Genomic DNA, 14,871 nt, shown 5'->3' with positions numbered 1-14,871 from the left:
AGATGTTACAAACTGTGCAACAAACTGATAACTTTTAACCAGGACATGAAACAGTCTGGATGGAAGCAGTAAGCAAAAGCAATTCCACACCCCTAACACTTTTCAGTTAAACTTCTTTATACCATGACAAACAAGTTTCTACTTTAGCAGTGTTTGGTGTAGAGACCTTTTTTTTTCCACTAGCCACTTGTGTTTTGCATTAGAAGTGAAATCTCAGGGTAGACACTTGCCAATTTTGATCATCTTAATCCCATAGTATTGCTATGGATGGGACAACAGCTGCTGTTTAGGTTCTTGATTTGCAATTTGGTCATTAATATGTTTATATGTAAGTGTCTTTCACAGTCAGTGCCCATGAGAGCACAATAGTCACTAGAAAGAAGGATATGCAAGACACCAAGACACACTGTAAGCATGGTATCTAATTTTAGACAAGTTTTGCATTTTTTTGTTTAACTTCTGAGGCCCAGGGGGGAAAAAATCCACAAATCAGAAAGTAAGACTAGGACAATATCTGTGCTATAAATAACAATGATTATCAATTTACAGTGAGTGTACATAAAAATTGCCCATTATGGCTGAGTTTTAACAACATATAAAGAAGAAACAACTTATATGAAGGCATGTGTTTAAGTATTAGTAAATATATGCTTATAGTATCAAAGGACATTGCTCTCCTTCACGTCTTGCCCACCCTTCATTGTCCCTCTTTCTTCTTTTTCCATTCATCCTACCTTTCACAGTATTGGCCTTCATATCCAGGTGGGCACGCAGTACACCGGTACCCACTAGGTCCTTCCGCAACACAAGAAGGGCTAAAACTAAAACAAAAGCAAATAAAAACCTTTTTCCACTCTATTGCAACATTTCACTCTAGTCAGCTGTGCAGAAGGGCCATGGTAAGCTCCACTCTTAATGTGAATGGCATCATTTTCTCATGTGTTTATAAACACCTGTGGGAGATTCCCCCTTTCTATTAAGAATTTTGTGAATGCCTTGCTGTGATACTGGCACAATTTAGACAAATGCTGGAAGGGCAGAATCAATGAGGGGACGAATCAATCAGAGGGGATGGAGTCAACAATGCCCATGCTTGTGTGATTGAATGGTGCTGTCAGTAACAGTGGTCAAGAAAAGGAAGTAATAGGAAGGATGTGAAACAAAAGATGTTTGTGCTAACAAATATCCAGCCTTTCCAGACTGATTTAATTTTAGTTTGAATAAAAGTAGATAAGCTGGGAAGAGTTTGCTCAAGGATAAGACATAAAAGAGGGAGGAAGGAAGTCATAGCCATGTGGAATCTTCCAAAAAGGCAGTGTCAGATGATCTTCTCAAGGACATACTGAAGAGAAAAGACTGGCCTACAGAGAAAAAACAACCTAAAAGATACCTTCTTCATGATCAGAGAGGGGTCATATTTTAATCACAGAAGACACTGGATTATTTTCACTAAATCATGGCATAGATTAATAACTAGTGACAGCAGTGTGTACCTATTGGAACTGCACAAAGTAGCATGTTGCTGGAATATTAGAGCATTAAGTGCCTGCACAGACAGTGAAAACAAACCAAAAGGGTAGGTAGGGGAAAAGAAGCACAAGTAAATATTGAAATGGTGCGATACTGTAGAACTTAAGCTCTTCATGGCAGAACAACCAGAAAAGCACACAGGTGGCTAGCAGTGAGCCCAGAGCTCCTTCTTGGTACAGTAGTCAGCGTCCTACTCTAACTTGCTTATAATGCATTAAATCAATAGTGCTTGAATGAGTATATAACATTACACCTTTGCAGAAAAATACAAACAAACTGATCTATTACTCACAAACTCATTATCCAACACATTTTCAACCCTATAAAAATAGATCCACACCTCCAGGAACAACTCATTCGCTCTGTTCTTTTTTTTTTTTTTTTTTAGCTCATCACGTTTGAAGTCAACTACTGATTGTACAGGAGTATAAAAACAATATTTAAAACCTTAGTGGAGTTTTGTAAACTTTCATAAATAAAAATAATTGCACTATACTCATTCACAAATTTTATCATGTCAGTCATGACATAATAAGCTAATGAGATAGCCCATTAGCTATCTTCATTTCATGCAGATTATGATTGCTCAACTAGGTGATCCTGCCTTGGCAGGGGGGTTGGACCAGCTGATCTTCAGAGGTCCCTTCCAACCCCTACCATTCTGTGATTCTGTGACTACCAGCTGCAGGTAGTTAGCTTTTTTCCCTTAATAGTATCTTGAAGAGCTTTCATTGAGCTGCACAACACACACAAATCCAAGGTGTGATACCATTGTTTTCCACCTAATTCTGTAGCTTTACGGAATGGATCTGTCCCACGCAGGCCTATCCATCTAAAAGTTAGGTATGTAGTATAAGCCAACTGTTCAGCCATCCTCTATCAGCAGTGGAAAATGGAGGTGCACAGACAGGCATATACACGCATTTGAAACATCTCCTCCCGCCCTCTCTCCAATGGTGGTTTCCTTCAGTTTTAACATGGGTGAGATGTATAGTTGTCTGTCCCTGCATTTACTATACAGGTACTAAAATTGTTCATGGCTACATTTAACAGAAGTACAAATCCCATCCATGACTCAGATGGACATACTCATCTCTTGACAGCACTAAGAAACTGGATGACTATCTCATGATTAAGAGTATTTACTAATTTCAGACTAGGTGTTATTCACTTATCTCCTATGAAGGCTTTTGAACAAAAAAGTCTCATGATCACTCTTATGTGAGCATGACACAAAAGGCCCTGACAACATCCGCAGCCACGCAGGCCGTGTGGCTCCATGAAGTTTTAGCGCTTTGCTTGCTCTCCTTTCCTCAGGCAGGTCAGCAATCTGAGTGCGCACCCAGGATACACGTAACACCTGGAGTCCACGCATTTCTCAACTGTAGAGAACTTCAGTGACACTCACTTCCTGTGTTTTACGTTAGCTTTTAGGTAAGATACTGCAGTGATTTCTGGAGCACAGTCTGGAGAGTATGTCTAAATTCTTGTAGCAGGGTGCCATAATCACCCAGGTGAAAAGTCGTGTTCATTTTCTGATCTGACACCTGTATTTCCAGGCAATCAAAGGTTCTTAAGCCCCAGAAAAAACAGTAGGATCAAATGATATTTTCAGCACTGCCTACTGTCAGTTAGTAACAGAAAAAGTTTTTTTCCAAGGGTATTTGCTGACGTGCAAAGCTGAGAAGCTTGTTCAAACTTGCTCTTTGCCACTTGAATGTCCTTTCTTGATAACGGCAGGTAGAACACATAATCAAGTCATAACAGAAAACATTAATGAAAAGGGTACAACTCAGAAAAACTTGCAGTTAAGACCACATTTTAACTTTCTGAGATAAAGGGTATTTCTTTAAGCCCCTTTTATAATTGTTTTGGTTCTTCTCAGTTAACTATTTATGAGGTTTGGAAGTCTTAAAAACACTTGCCATGGATGAAAAATCATGATGTGTTTAGCTACTGATGTTTGAGAAAAAGATTCCATGTTTCAAAATAAATCTCAAACCATCCCAAAATGATAAAATGAAGAATAAAGAAGAAAAAAAAAAAACCTCTCAGATACACTAGCTGAAATACTCACTAAAACATCCTAAATGTCAGACAAAGCAGAAAAAAAATGGTTTTAAGGAATACTTCCAACCTTTCAAAAGAACTATCATAAAACACAAACCTTTTCAGGGTAGTACTATGATATGATTCCAAATATCATTAAGAGCTTCTCAGCAAAACAACAAACAAATCTCAAGTGCTAAAGTATCATCTATTGGGAACACGTGTGGAGACATCGTGGCAAGGCTCATTAGCATAAAGCAACCAATAAAATTTATGCTGCAATAACTATATTGCTTTTAAATTACTCTATCTTTCACAAATTGCCTAAAACTCATGTAACATTAAATAAGGAATCAATAAATTCCACAGTGGAGCAAGAAAGGCACTGTAACACATTTATACCAATATAATACATGAGCATAAGACTTTTTACAGCTCCCTTGTGGCTATATTGTACTTGAGTTCTGCTCTAGCTTCATTTGTGAGAATACCTTTATAACATACATTCATTATCTGTTGAGTATTGCATTTTCTAGCACTTATTAATTTATTCATCACAAATTAGCAAGGGAGCAATTTCTGACTTTTAACGGAAGAGCAATTAGCAAAAGTAGATATGAAACTTTTTAGTATGGCTCCACACAATGCAGTTCTCCTGTAGCCATCTGAAAAAGGACACAGTGAGCCCAAAACAGAGTTCTTGCTTACTGGAAAGGTAATTCTGTGTCATGGGTTTGCTTACTTACTTGTTACTAGAAATGGGTAGCGGACAAGCACAAGGCTGACAGTCATCCGGAGAGCCCTGGACAATGCCGTAAAACCCCAATGCACATCTCTCACAGTGATGACCAGCAGTATTGTGCTGACAATTCTGCAGAGGAAGGAGACAGAATGAAAGCTGTATTTGATAATTACAAGAAAGCGGACAATATTTTGCTCCCCGCCTCAGGGATTCAAACTTACTGCGATTCATAATTTCTCTCTTCCTGATATGATTCGCAGTGGGACTGCTTGCTTTAAGCATCTACCAAATGCCTGCTGAGTTATATATGGGTTTACAAGGAGAAAGAATGGAGGCCTGTAGCTATCCAGATGTATCCTAAAGAATTTCTTATCCCATTCATCCTTCCTTCCCTCTTTTGTTCCAGCCATTGAAGCAGGAGAAATAATCAATTAAAATTCAGTCTTACTGTATCAGGTCACATGTATTATTACCTATAAGACCAGTATTGTGTTTATTGCACAACACATGGTACATTTCCTCTTTAGTTTGCAGATATTTAGTTTTTCTTTTTACACAATTCAAAAAAAAGCACTGCATAATCTAAACTCTAGAAAATCAGAATGGAAAACTTTAAAGGTAGATGTTTTGCTTTTTTGACACCCCCCCCCTTAACTTTGACACTTAAGCTATTTAAGCAAAATGGCTATTTAAGTAAAATATTGTCCTCTGGTTTTTTTTAGATCAGTTACATAGCTTATGAATTCTACATTAAGATTAACCTAGTACATAAGTTCAGAAATATAATACCTGACAAACTGATGTTTCAGGGTCACATATAGTACTGTGTCCATGACATTGACATACAACACAGGCACCTAAGGTCTGAGCAGGCGTCCTTCCTGCAAGTAGAGATGGAAGCCTATAAAATCCCGGAGAACATGACTGCAATAAAAAAGATGCAGAAAAAAACAGATCATTACAGAGTGGACTAGGTATGGTGAGCATTGCAAGCTCATCTTTCCAATCACCAGTTTTTACAAGTTGTGAAAAGAACCTGACAGGTTTCCAGCTGTGTTACAAACAATCTACACTACTTTACAGATAACAAGAGCCAGCCCTAATTGGAAACATTGCTGAAAAATCCCTGGAGCACTCCATTGGCATCAGGCTTTTCATATTGCAGCTTGAGAGACCTTTCATTCAGATGCAGAACACCTCACAGTTCTCACTGTGCATCAAGCATCATTCCTTTCATTTCTGAAGAATAAGCTTTGTTTTTGAAATACATTTTTTGCATGGACTGTGGAGAGCAAGCATGATGATTCTGTTTCCATCACCCTTGGTGAGTTTTTCGGGTTTGACAAGCTAATATCTGCCTGCATACTGCCTGATGGATAACAAGCAAAAGCTGAATGATAATAACAAAAAAATGGCTGCATGGCTGTATTTATAGCCGTAGTATTTAAATACCATAAAAGTAAAGAATTCAAAATATTAAAGGTTTTCCATGTCTTGGGACTATTAGCCCCAAATAAAATTTATCTATCACTAAGTTTTCTCTACCCCAGCTTGGCAATAAAATTCTGAGAGCAACCCAAAAATTACTATCAAAGCCGACACATGCAAAATCAAGCCCTTGATCTCTATTTCAGGCTTATTATGCAAATGTATGACAGTGTCTACACAGCTCCCAGAAAGCGCACAGCTACGGCAGCATAAAAATACAAACAGGACCATTTTGATAGTTCAGACCATTAGCAGTAAGCGCACGCAGACAAGTCACTCATCCCATGTACAAATCCCACCAGCTAGTGGTGCTAGGAACCTGCCAGTCTGAGGAGGCTGTCTGATGAGGTAATTTCCTACCGTTGACCACAGTTTGTGCTTTTGGAAAGCATGTGAATAGTACACTTCTTACACAGCAATGAAATGGATGCAAAATAAAACAAGAGAGAATCTGGAGTAAGCAACTTTTTGTGATCAAAAGCAGGATTCTTCAATCAAGCACTAGCTGATGTGCTAGATTCTATTCATACGACATCACTCCGACAGTTTTATAAACATTGCCAAATCATCCAGGAGTCTAAGTTATGGAAAAAGCATAAACACAATTATTTTCTTTAGAATCACAAAGAAAGTAATCGAAGTCACTTCTGCTTTTCCCCTTTTATTTTGACTTAGACTACATTAAGAGCCCTGAAGCACAGAAACAGTCTATCTGCTTTTTCATGGTTAGTGAAGAATTCCAATTTAGATCAAAAATCTCAAATGAAAGTAATTTTGCTTCTTACTAAAATTTCTTAATTTTCTCCTCCCTGTCCATCCCCAGAAAATTCCTTGTCCAAATACAAAATGTTTTTTTCTGGTATGCTATTGACACTCTTCTCATCTATTTCAATCTACGCATTTCTGAGATGAAACGGGACACAGACAAAAGATGAAGCAGACTACATTTTTCATTAGGAGTTTGGAAGTTATTCAGAAGTAGCCATTAGGGAAACTCTTATCCCCTTTTTTTTTCAGCCTGCTACTGGATTAAAAAAAAAAAAGATATAAATGTCTAGTAAAAACTGCTGTGCACATAGTCCTCACAATACAAGTACAGGATCAATCATGAAATAGATACATATACCCTGTTCACATTTGCTTAAAAAATACCTGGATATCAGACGCTTTTTCTTTCCTGCTGAAATTAGATAAACCTTCACAGAAAACACCATAACCTTCACTGCACACACTAAAAATAAACTAACTTATGAGCATGTGATGATTGAACAATTAAGCACAAAATATGAAGGTTGCAACTGAGACATTTATTACAGCCACTGGTGGGTGTGTATTAAAATGAAGCTCTAATTACATTGTCATATATTTTCCTTCAAAAATGCAATTTGTTACAGTAATTTTTTAAAAAAACTGTACTTGTGAGCAACTGCTGGAGCCTGTTAATTTCTCGTATGTGTATTTACACACATTCAGATGTATGCTTTTACCAAAATATTGTGCAAAGAAAATGCCTTAGAAGGAAATGCCTTCATTCACTTCCTTGTACACATTTCCTATGAACTCACTGTTCCTCTTGCCTCATTTGCTGCACAACACAATCCTGTACAACACCTGAAGGGAGCAGAGTTCTTGTTGATAACAAGGCATCTTTCCCTTCATTTATTCACTCCAAATTTTCTCCCACTGCTAGTCTGGGGGAACCCTTTACAAGATCCCACTAAGTCAGGATGTCTGAGGGATTCACACAATACCTGAGGTGGTGTTCCCTGCTACTTCCGCCTAGCGACTGCAATGAAGGCATTTGGAATTGCTAGTCCTGCTTGATAATAAAAACACACAGAAAGACTGCCAGTCTCATCATCAAGAGCACATATAGTCAAAAATATTAACTTGTATTCTGCAGTCAAAGTATTACATCTTAAACACTTTCTTTGGTACCTGTTATGATCGGTACATTTTACAAAAGCATACAAGTCAGATGATTTTCTATACAACTTGGGCACTTTTGAAACATGCAATCTTCAGCATGAAAATATTTAGATAAGTAAAAAATAACTTCAGTACATATGTAAGGAGCCCCGAGTTCACTTAGCTGACCAATGCTTTGCTCCCAGTGTTCAATGAGTTAGAAATTTACCAAACTTCAACAAGTTCAGGACAAAAGTTTCCATTAGTATCAAATGTATTTTATTTTATTTTATTTTATGATACAGTGATTCAACTGCTTCTAAGAATAAAGCAAAATACACTATTTGGATCATGTTCCACAATTTCTGCTCCTCTTTACAAGCAGCTCCATCGCTTATGTAAGGGGTACTGACAGGAGGCAAGCTTTTGTGTATGGACTGAGCAAGTTCTCCTTACGGGAGTCCTATAACAGCACCTGAAGAAGAATAACTGTTGGGGAGTAAAATGGAAAGATATCTACCATAACTCAGTGGCACATTTCAATGTATTTTCACAGATGCACTTGAATAAATTATAAGCATTCAAAAAACTGACAGTTTGAACATGCACAGCAGACATTTCCTAAAGCTTTGAAAACATAGAGCTTCTTTCATGAAGCACAGACATGCTACAGAATGGTTCTCATCTACATTTTTAATGCATTTGCAGTGCTATTTTGGGCAGTCAAGCATGCAAAATGAAAGCAAAATGGACAACTTTCATCCTATTAGTGTTGGTCCACAAAGGCATGCTATTGGAACATAAAACTGAGGAAAGATTGATGTGAGGATTCTACAGGTTCTCAACTATGAACTGTCTTTTTGACCAAGAGTTCAGAATGCGCTATTTCAGGTTTTGGTTTTGAAATTACTTCTCTTTTTAAATTTTGTTGTTATTTGAGTTATTCATTATAATACAAACATTTAAGAAATCAAAACTGAAATGCTGTCTAGCTTTTTTTCAAAACAAAGTATTTCCATGAATCATACAGCTATAAATTCTCTTTATATGGGAATTTAAATGTCAAACAAGGCAAACTGAAAATTCTGGAAAGCCTTTACAGAATAGAATTTTAAAACTCTTCATGGCTCTGTTAAGAGTGCTTGGTGCCACAATTTTAATAACATTATTTTAACTTTTTTGTTTTCAAATTTTTTTTTATACTTTATTTTGTGAATTTCATTCAACTGACAGATATTTAACTTTTCAGGAATAAGTAGTATGTAACCTTTAATTATCTACTATTACAAAAGTTAATTTTTAGCTCGCTTACAACTACCAATAATTTACAGAATCAATTGTTTGTTTTTTTTAATTTGACATAGAGGTTTCCAGGGTTTTTCTCCACAGATCCTGTGAATCGTGATTCTGATAAAGTGATGCATATAGTTCAGCCTTTTGGAAGATATGATATCTTTATGTGCTATATCATATATAATACATATATGATCATATCCACCCGAGGGTACAGAATGAGCTGGTGGAGGAGCTTGCCAAGCCACTCTCCATCATTTACCAGCAGTCCTGGTTAAACAGGGGAGGTCCCAGATGACTGGAGGCTTTCCAGTGTGACGTCCATCTACAAGAAGGGCTGGAAGGAGGATCCCAGGAACTACAGGCCTGTCAGCCTGACCTCAGTGCTGGGGAAGATTATGGAGAGGTTCATCTTGAGGGCACTGACAGGGCAAGTGCAGGACAACCAAGGGATCAGGCCCAGCCAGCATGAGTTCGTGAAAGGCAGGTCCTGCTTGGACAACCTGATCTCCTTCTATGACCAGGTGACCTGCCTGGTGGATGAGGGAAGGGCTGTCGGTGTTGTCTACCTGGACTTTAGTAAAGCCTTTGACAGCGTCTGCCACAGCATTCTCCTGGAGAAACTGGCGGCTCGTGGTTTAGACACGTGTACTCTTTGCTGGGTAAAGAACTGGCTGGACGGCCGAGCCCAGAAAGTTGTGGGGGACGGAGTTAAATCCAGTTGGCGGCCAGTCACAAGTGGTGTTCCCCAGGGCTCAGTACTAGGGCTGGTCTTGTTTAATATCTTTATTGATGATCTAGGTGAGGGGATCAAGTGCTCCCTCAGTAAGTTTGCAGATGACACCAAGTTGGATGGGAGTGTTGATCTGTTTGAGGGCAGGAGGGCTCTGCAGGGGGATCTGGACAAGCTGGATCAATGGGCAGAGGTCAACTGTAGGAGGTTTAACAAGGCCAAGTGCTGGGTCCTGGACTTGGGTCACAACAACCCCATGCAACGCTACAGGCTTGGGGAGGAGTGGCTGGAGAGCTGCCCGGTGAAAAGGACCTGGGCGTGCTGGTCAACAGCTGGCTGAACGTGAGCCAGCAGTGTGCCCAGGTGGCCAAGAAGGCCAACAGCATCCTGGCCTGTATCAGAACTAGTGTGGCCAGTAGGAGCAGGGAAGTGAACCTCGAATCCTGTGTTCAGTTTTGGGCCTCTCACTACAAGAGGGATATTGAGGTGCTGGAGCGTGTCCACAGAAGGGCAACAAAGCTGATGAAGGGTCTAGAGCACAAGTCTTATGAGGATGAGCTGAGGGAACTGGAGTTGTTCAGTCTGGAGAAGAGGAGGCTGAGGGGAGACCTTATCACTCTCTACAGCTACCCGAAAGGGGGTTGTGGCGAGGTGGGAGTTGGTCTCTTCTCCCAAGTAACTAGTGATAGGATGAGAGGAAATGTCCTCAGGTTGCGCTAGGGGAGGTTTAGATTGGATAAAAGGAAAAAATTTATTTACTGAGAGAGTCAAACATTGGAATAGGCTGCCCAGGGAAGTGATGGAGTCACCACCACTGGAAGTGTTAAAAAAACATGTAGATGTGGCACTTCAGGACATGGTTTAGTGGGCATGGTGGTGTTGGGTTGATGGTTGTACTTGATGATCTTGAAGGTCTTGTCCAACCTTAATGATTCTGTGATAACTGTATTGTGTATTATGGCCTCACCATAACATGATAACATAGTACAATTTACCATACACAGTATATTATAGTTTTACACCCTTATCTGTCCAAAAAGGCTTGATCAGTATCAGTCACAGAATTCAACATCGGTGATGCTGACCCAGTAAAACTCACTTTCCTGTATTCTAAGTATTTGAGTCATCACCACTGTTTCAGTGGTATACTTGCCTAAAGCAAAAAGAAGTGCTTAAATTCCTTGTGAGAGAGATACCTAAGAGAGAAGTAATCAAATTAAGGGAGAGTTGTTGTCAGCTATATGAATTCACACTCTAATTACTTATCACACCTTATTAATGAATGGACAAAAGAAGGTATAAAGACTTTTTTCTGGAAGTCAGGTTAGTACTGTACCTCACAAGACAAACCAGAATAACCCAATGGGCAGTCACATTTCTCAATCAAGTAAGCTTGAGGAGTCATTCCAGACACAGGTCCATTTTCAGCAACTTCCATTGAAATCTCAGAAATCCTGGAAAAGAGGAGCAAACACCTCTAATGAGTTTAGTCAAACAGCAACTCAGAACCAGCTAGTTCATAGTCAGCTGGCATGGGAGCAAATGGTCTTACATGACTGTTCGTAGGTGTCTTGATCTACAGGAGACAAATAGGACAATTTTTGCCTCTTCTAAGGAAAGAGCAAAGCTACCAGCACCTCCAGTCTCATTTTCCATTTCTAGGCAATAGTATAACTAACTTTTCTCTCCTGCTTCATTCTATGTCTTTTTAAAATCTCTTTTCAGCCAAATTATTAACAAAAGCTCATATCTGATTCTTCATTTGGAGCAACTCATTAAGAAATTGAAGTCACATACTAAATGCAGTTCCAATTCACGATTCTCAGAGGTACAGCAATAAAATTGTTCACTAAATGAGCTTTTAATGAGGCAACTATTTAAAAAAATAAAATCTATCCCCAGCAACTAAAGCAACCTAACAAGCTCTGGAGCAGACTTCAAAGACATTGGACATCTGCCTTTTTAGCAGGAATTTTAAGATCTATTGCCAGATATCCTTTTTTTTTCCCCTTCCTTAGCATCATTTAGACACATAAACAAACAATTTAAAGCAAACAAGAAATCCTAATGCAGAAGCATCTGCAAGTATCAGAAAGGGATGTGTTTCATGGTAGATTTTCTGGCATTGTAACTTTCCAAATATTTGTTTGATTGTGTTAATAATAATATCCTTGCCTCGGAACCACTCCCTGTCATTCCAGATACATGTGGACCTGTCAATAGGGTTGAAGTACATCACAGACAAAGACAACAAACATAATATCCAATGAAATACACTTAATCCTAAGGTACTACAGTGTTGTCCTTTATGCTTCTTTATTTTGGGGATTTGTTACTTTGTTTAAATGAATGCTATGATTTGAAACTTCTTATTGTCTTTTGACACATAAAAAGGGTAGAAGAATGTAAATTTTAAAGCTTCAAATATAATGCCAATCTAAGAGAAAATGTTGAAGAATGTGTGAATAGCTAGCTGAATAAATGTTGATAATGTTGCTAAGAGTCTATTAATTAAGTGTCTACGCGTATGGCTAATGCAGAGCTGCTCAACTCCTCCTCATGCTCATAGTCTGTTCAACCTTGATTACTGAACGACACTCTTCTTCTGCACATTGGCATATAGGCACCAATGTCAGGATGACTGTATGAAAAGCAGAACGCCCACTGCTGAACTAATGAGAGTTTTGTGATTGAGCTTACGTGACCAGACCTATAACTCTTGCATACCTTGTGTCAGTGCAAAATCACCAAATCATCTAGCAACTTGAACCTCGTGCTCCCTTCTTACTACTTGAAGAAAGGGGTTCAGTGAAGCAGGGAAATTGAAGAAGAAAACCCAAGCACACAAAGCCAGGTAAAAACAGAAGACTGAAAATAAAGAGGGCAAAACCATTCAGAGCTGATATGTCAATGTAAGCTTACACTGAAATCTCTGTACACTGAAGGGAAAAATAAAATGAAATCTGCCTCCCCATCACCTTCAAGTCTGAGGCAATGGTCTGTGTGCTGCAAAAAAAACTATTTACTGTCAGAAAGCTGTATTTACATAATAATATGCTCTGGGACCACAAAACTACCTGTTGTTTGTGTGAAAATGTTACGTAAGGAAGGTCAGGCTTGGCTGGTTCTTGGAACATGTCTAATAGGCAGGAGTCCGACAACTGCTACCTGATCAGTGTCAAGGATATTGAAATAATTCACAGTCAAATTGAAAGCATACTTCCAATTCAAACTAATTTATTATCACAGCCCAGTTGCCTGAAAAGCAAAACAAAATCTAATAAAAGAAATTTTTCCATTTAGAGCAGGCAACAAAATGAACAATATAGGAGAAAAATGTTTGGCTTTCGATTCTGAGCAGAAATCTCTAAATCACTAGTAATGCTGCAGCTTTGAAGCAGAAACAACATTAGCATTGCTGCTAAACTATACAGCCAATACAGCACTAACACTAGAATTAAGCTATTTTTATGCTTCCAACTGCTGCCGCTGCTTTATTTTAAAACGTTTTTCCTGTAGTTTATCACTCATCTGCAGCTTTTAAACTCTGCAATTGAAATTAAGGCACTATTAAAAACCTTAAAAAAATTAAAAAGACTTCATATATAATATTTTCCTTCTCCCATCCACAGTTTCTTTTGCTTTTTATTTTTCTACTATGTACAGTCAGGTGGAAAGAGAAGCTTTACTAGTTTAGAACAGGGCCCTTATTTAGAAAGCACAACATACTCTATTTAAACAAATGCTTATTATAAGTCACTTAATTCAAACGTATGTTTAATGTTGAGCATAAATATTGTCCTTTAGAGGGTTTCAGACTATTTTTAATAAAAAATTCAATTCTTATGCAAGCTAATATTCCGCTAACCTTTAAAAACATTTTAGGGGATTTATTTTGTGGTCTTAAGCAAAACTTCCTCTGAAATCATTGAAGGCGATAACTTGAAAAAAAAACATTATGTATTCCTGCTGTTTATTTTCTACGTAAAGTCTCAGATGCCATATGATCAATGATACCAACCTAGACAGATCATAAAAATCCACTGTAACATAACCACCTCCAAAGTCAAATACATTATGATATGCAAGGTTATGACTTCAGATGGAGAGTTACCAGAAAGAACAGATGAACTCTTTGCTAAGTCCTACTGTCATACAAAATGCTACATTCTGAAATGTGATGCTGTAAAAATACATTTTGGTTCTTAAGTTCCACCTTGCAAACCTGCCCTGAAACTGAAATTCCTCCTCTGTTCTGTTATATGCATCATTACTAGGTAGCCTTGATAAAATGGCGGTGTATTACAATGCATGTCTAGTTCAGTCACAATGGTCATATGCATGTCAGAACACAATCATGAAAACAGAGGTTCATTTTCATGTCTTTGCTTATGATGCTTGAGCTGAGATAGTATTCAGTTTTGCTTCCACAGCTGAACTAGGATCTGCAGTGCACAAACGGAAGGGAAGGGAGAAGCAGGCACAACACATGGATATATTTCTCAGATTTTCCATGTCACATTGGGAATTACTTTCATAACTCTTTCCATGGCAGTTCCCTGTGCTTGTAATACAATATCCTAAATTGACTATGCCAAAAATAAATGAACATTTATAGCGTCTGTTGTTAATATTTAGCATCCAGCCAGCACAAGCTGGATAAGTCCTTTTCTGTAAATGATATACTTTAGAGACAATAGCAGCAACAATGACTACGTTTTCTGTCACACAATTCTGCAAAGTTGCATGGTATCTGCCGCTACTGTTCACCCTCAAGCTCCAAAGGTCATGTTCTTATAGAACTATCTGTAACCTAGAAACCTAGAAATAATCTTAGCCTATTACTTTTATGACAAGAATCATAGAAAGGACCTCTGGAAACCTTTGGAAATTATCTCCAATTATTTCTGTGTCCTTGCAAAGGATATTGTGAATTCATTATTAAAAACTTTTAGGAGTAGCCTATGTAATCTATTCCAGAACTCCTTTACCCCCATGAATTTGTCTCTCATGTCTAATGTGAATTTTTCCTGATGAAGTTTAAGTTCATTTCTTTTTTGACTTATCCACCATGGCAACAGAGAACTGATTCTTTTCTTTCTCTTTGAGACAATATTTTATGCATCTT

The 14,871-nt window shown here is 38.2% G+C and overlaps 1 protein-coding gene across 1 annotated transcript in view; it reads right to left on the bottom strand.

The window, feature by feature from the left end:
• The window catches only part of LAMA2 (laminin subunit alpha 2), a 291,049-nt gene that overhangs the window by 107,894 nt on the left and 168,284 nt on the right, over positions 1 to 14,871 (bottom strand). Inside the window, exons 27-30 of the mRNA XM_081997942.1 lie at positions 11,080 to 11,197; positions 5,111 to 5,245; positions 4,326 to 4,450; positions 735 to 821 (exon numbers count right to left, since the gene is read on the bottom strand). Coding sequence (XP_081854068.1) covers positions 735 to 821; positions 4,326 to 4,450; positions 5,111 to 5,245; positions 11,080 to 11,197 — 465 coding nt within the window. The remainder of the gene's footprint in view (positions 1 to 734; positions 822 to 4,325; positions 4,451 to 5,110; positions 5,246 to 11,079; positions 11,198 to 14,871) is intronic.

The sequence above is a fragment of the Phaethon aethereus genome (assembly GCF_964289735.1).
Source record: "Phaethon aethereus genome assembly, chromosome: 3".
Lineage (NCBI taxonomy): Eukaryota > Metazoa > Chordata > Aves > Phaethontiformes > Phaethontidae > Phaethon > Phaethon aethereus.
This window is presented reverse-complemented; position numbering and strand designations above follow the sequence as displayed.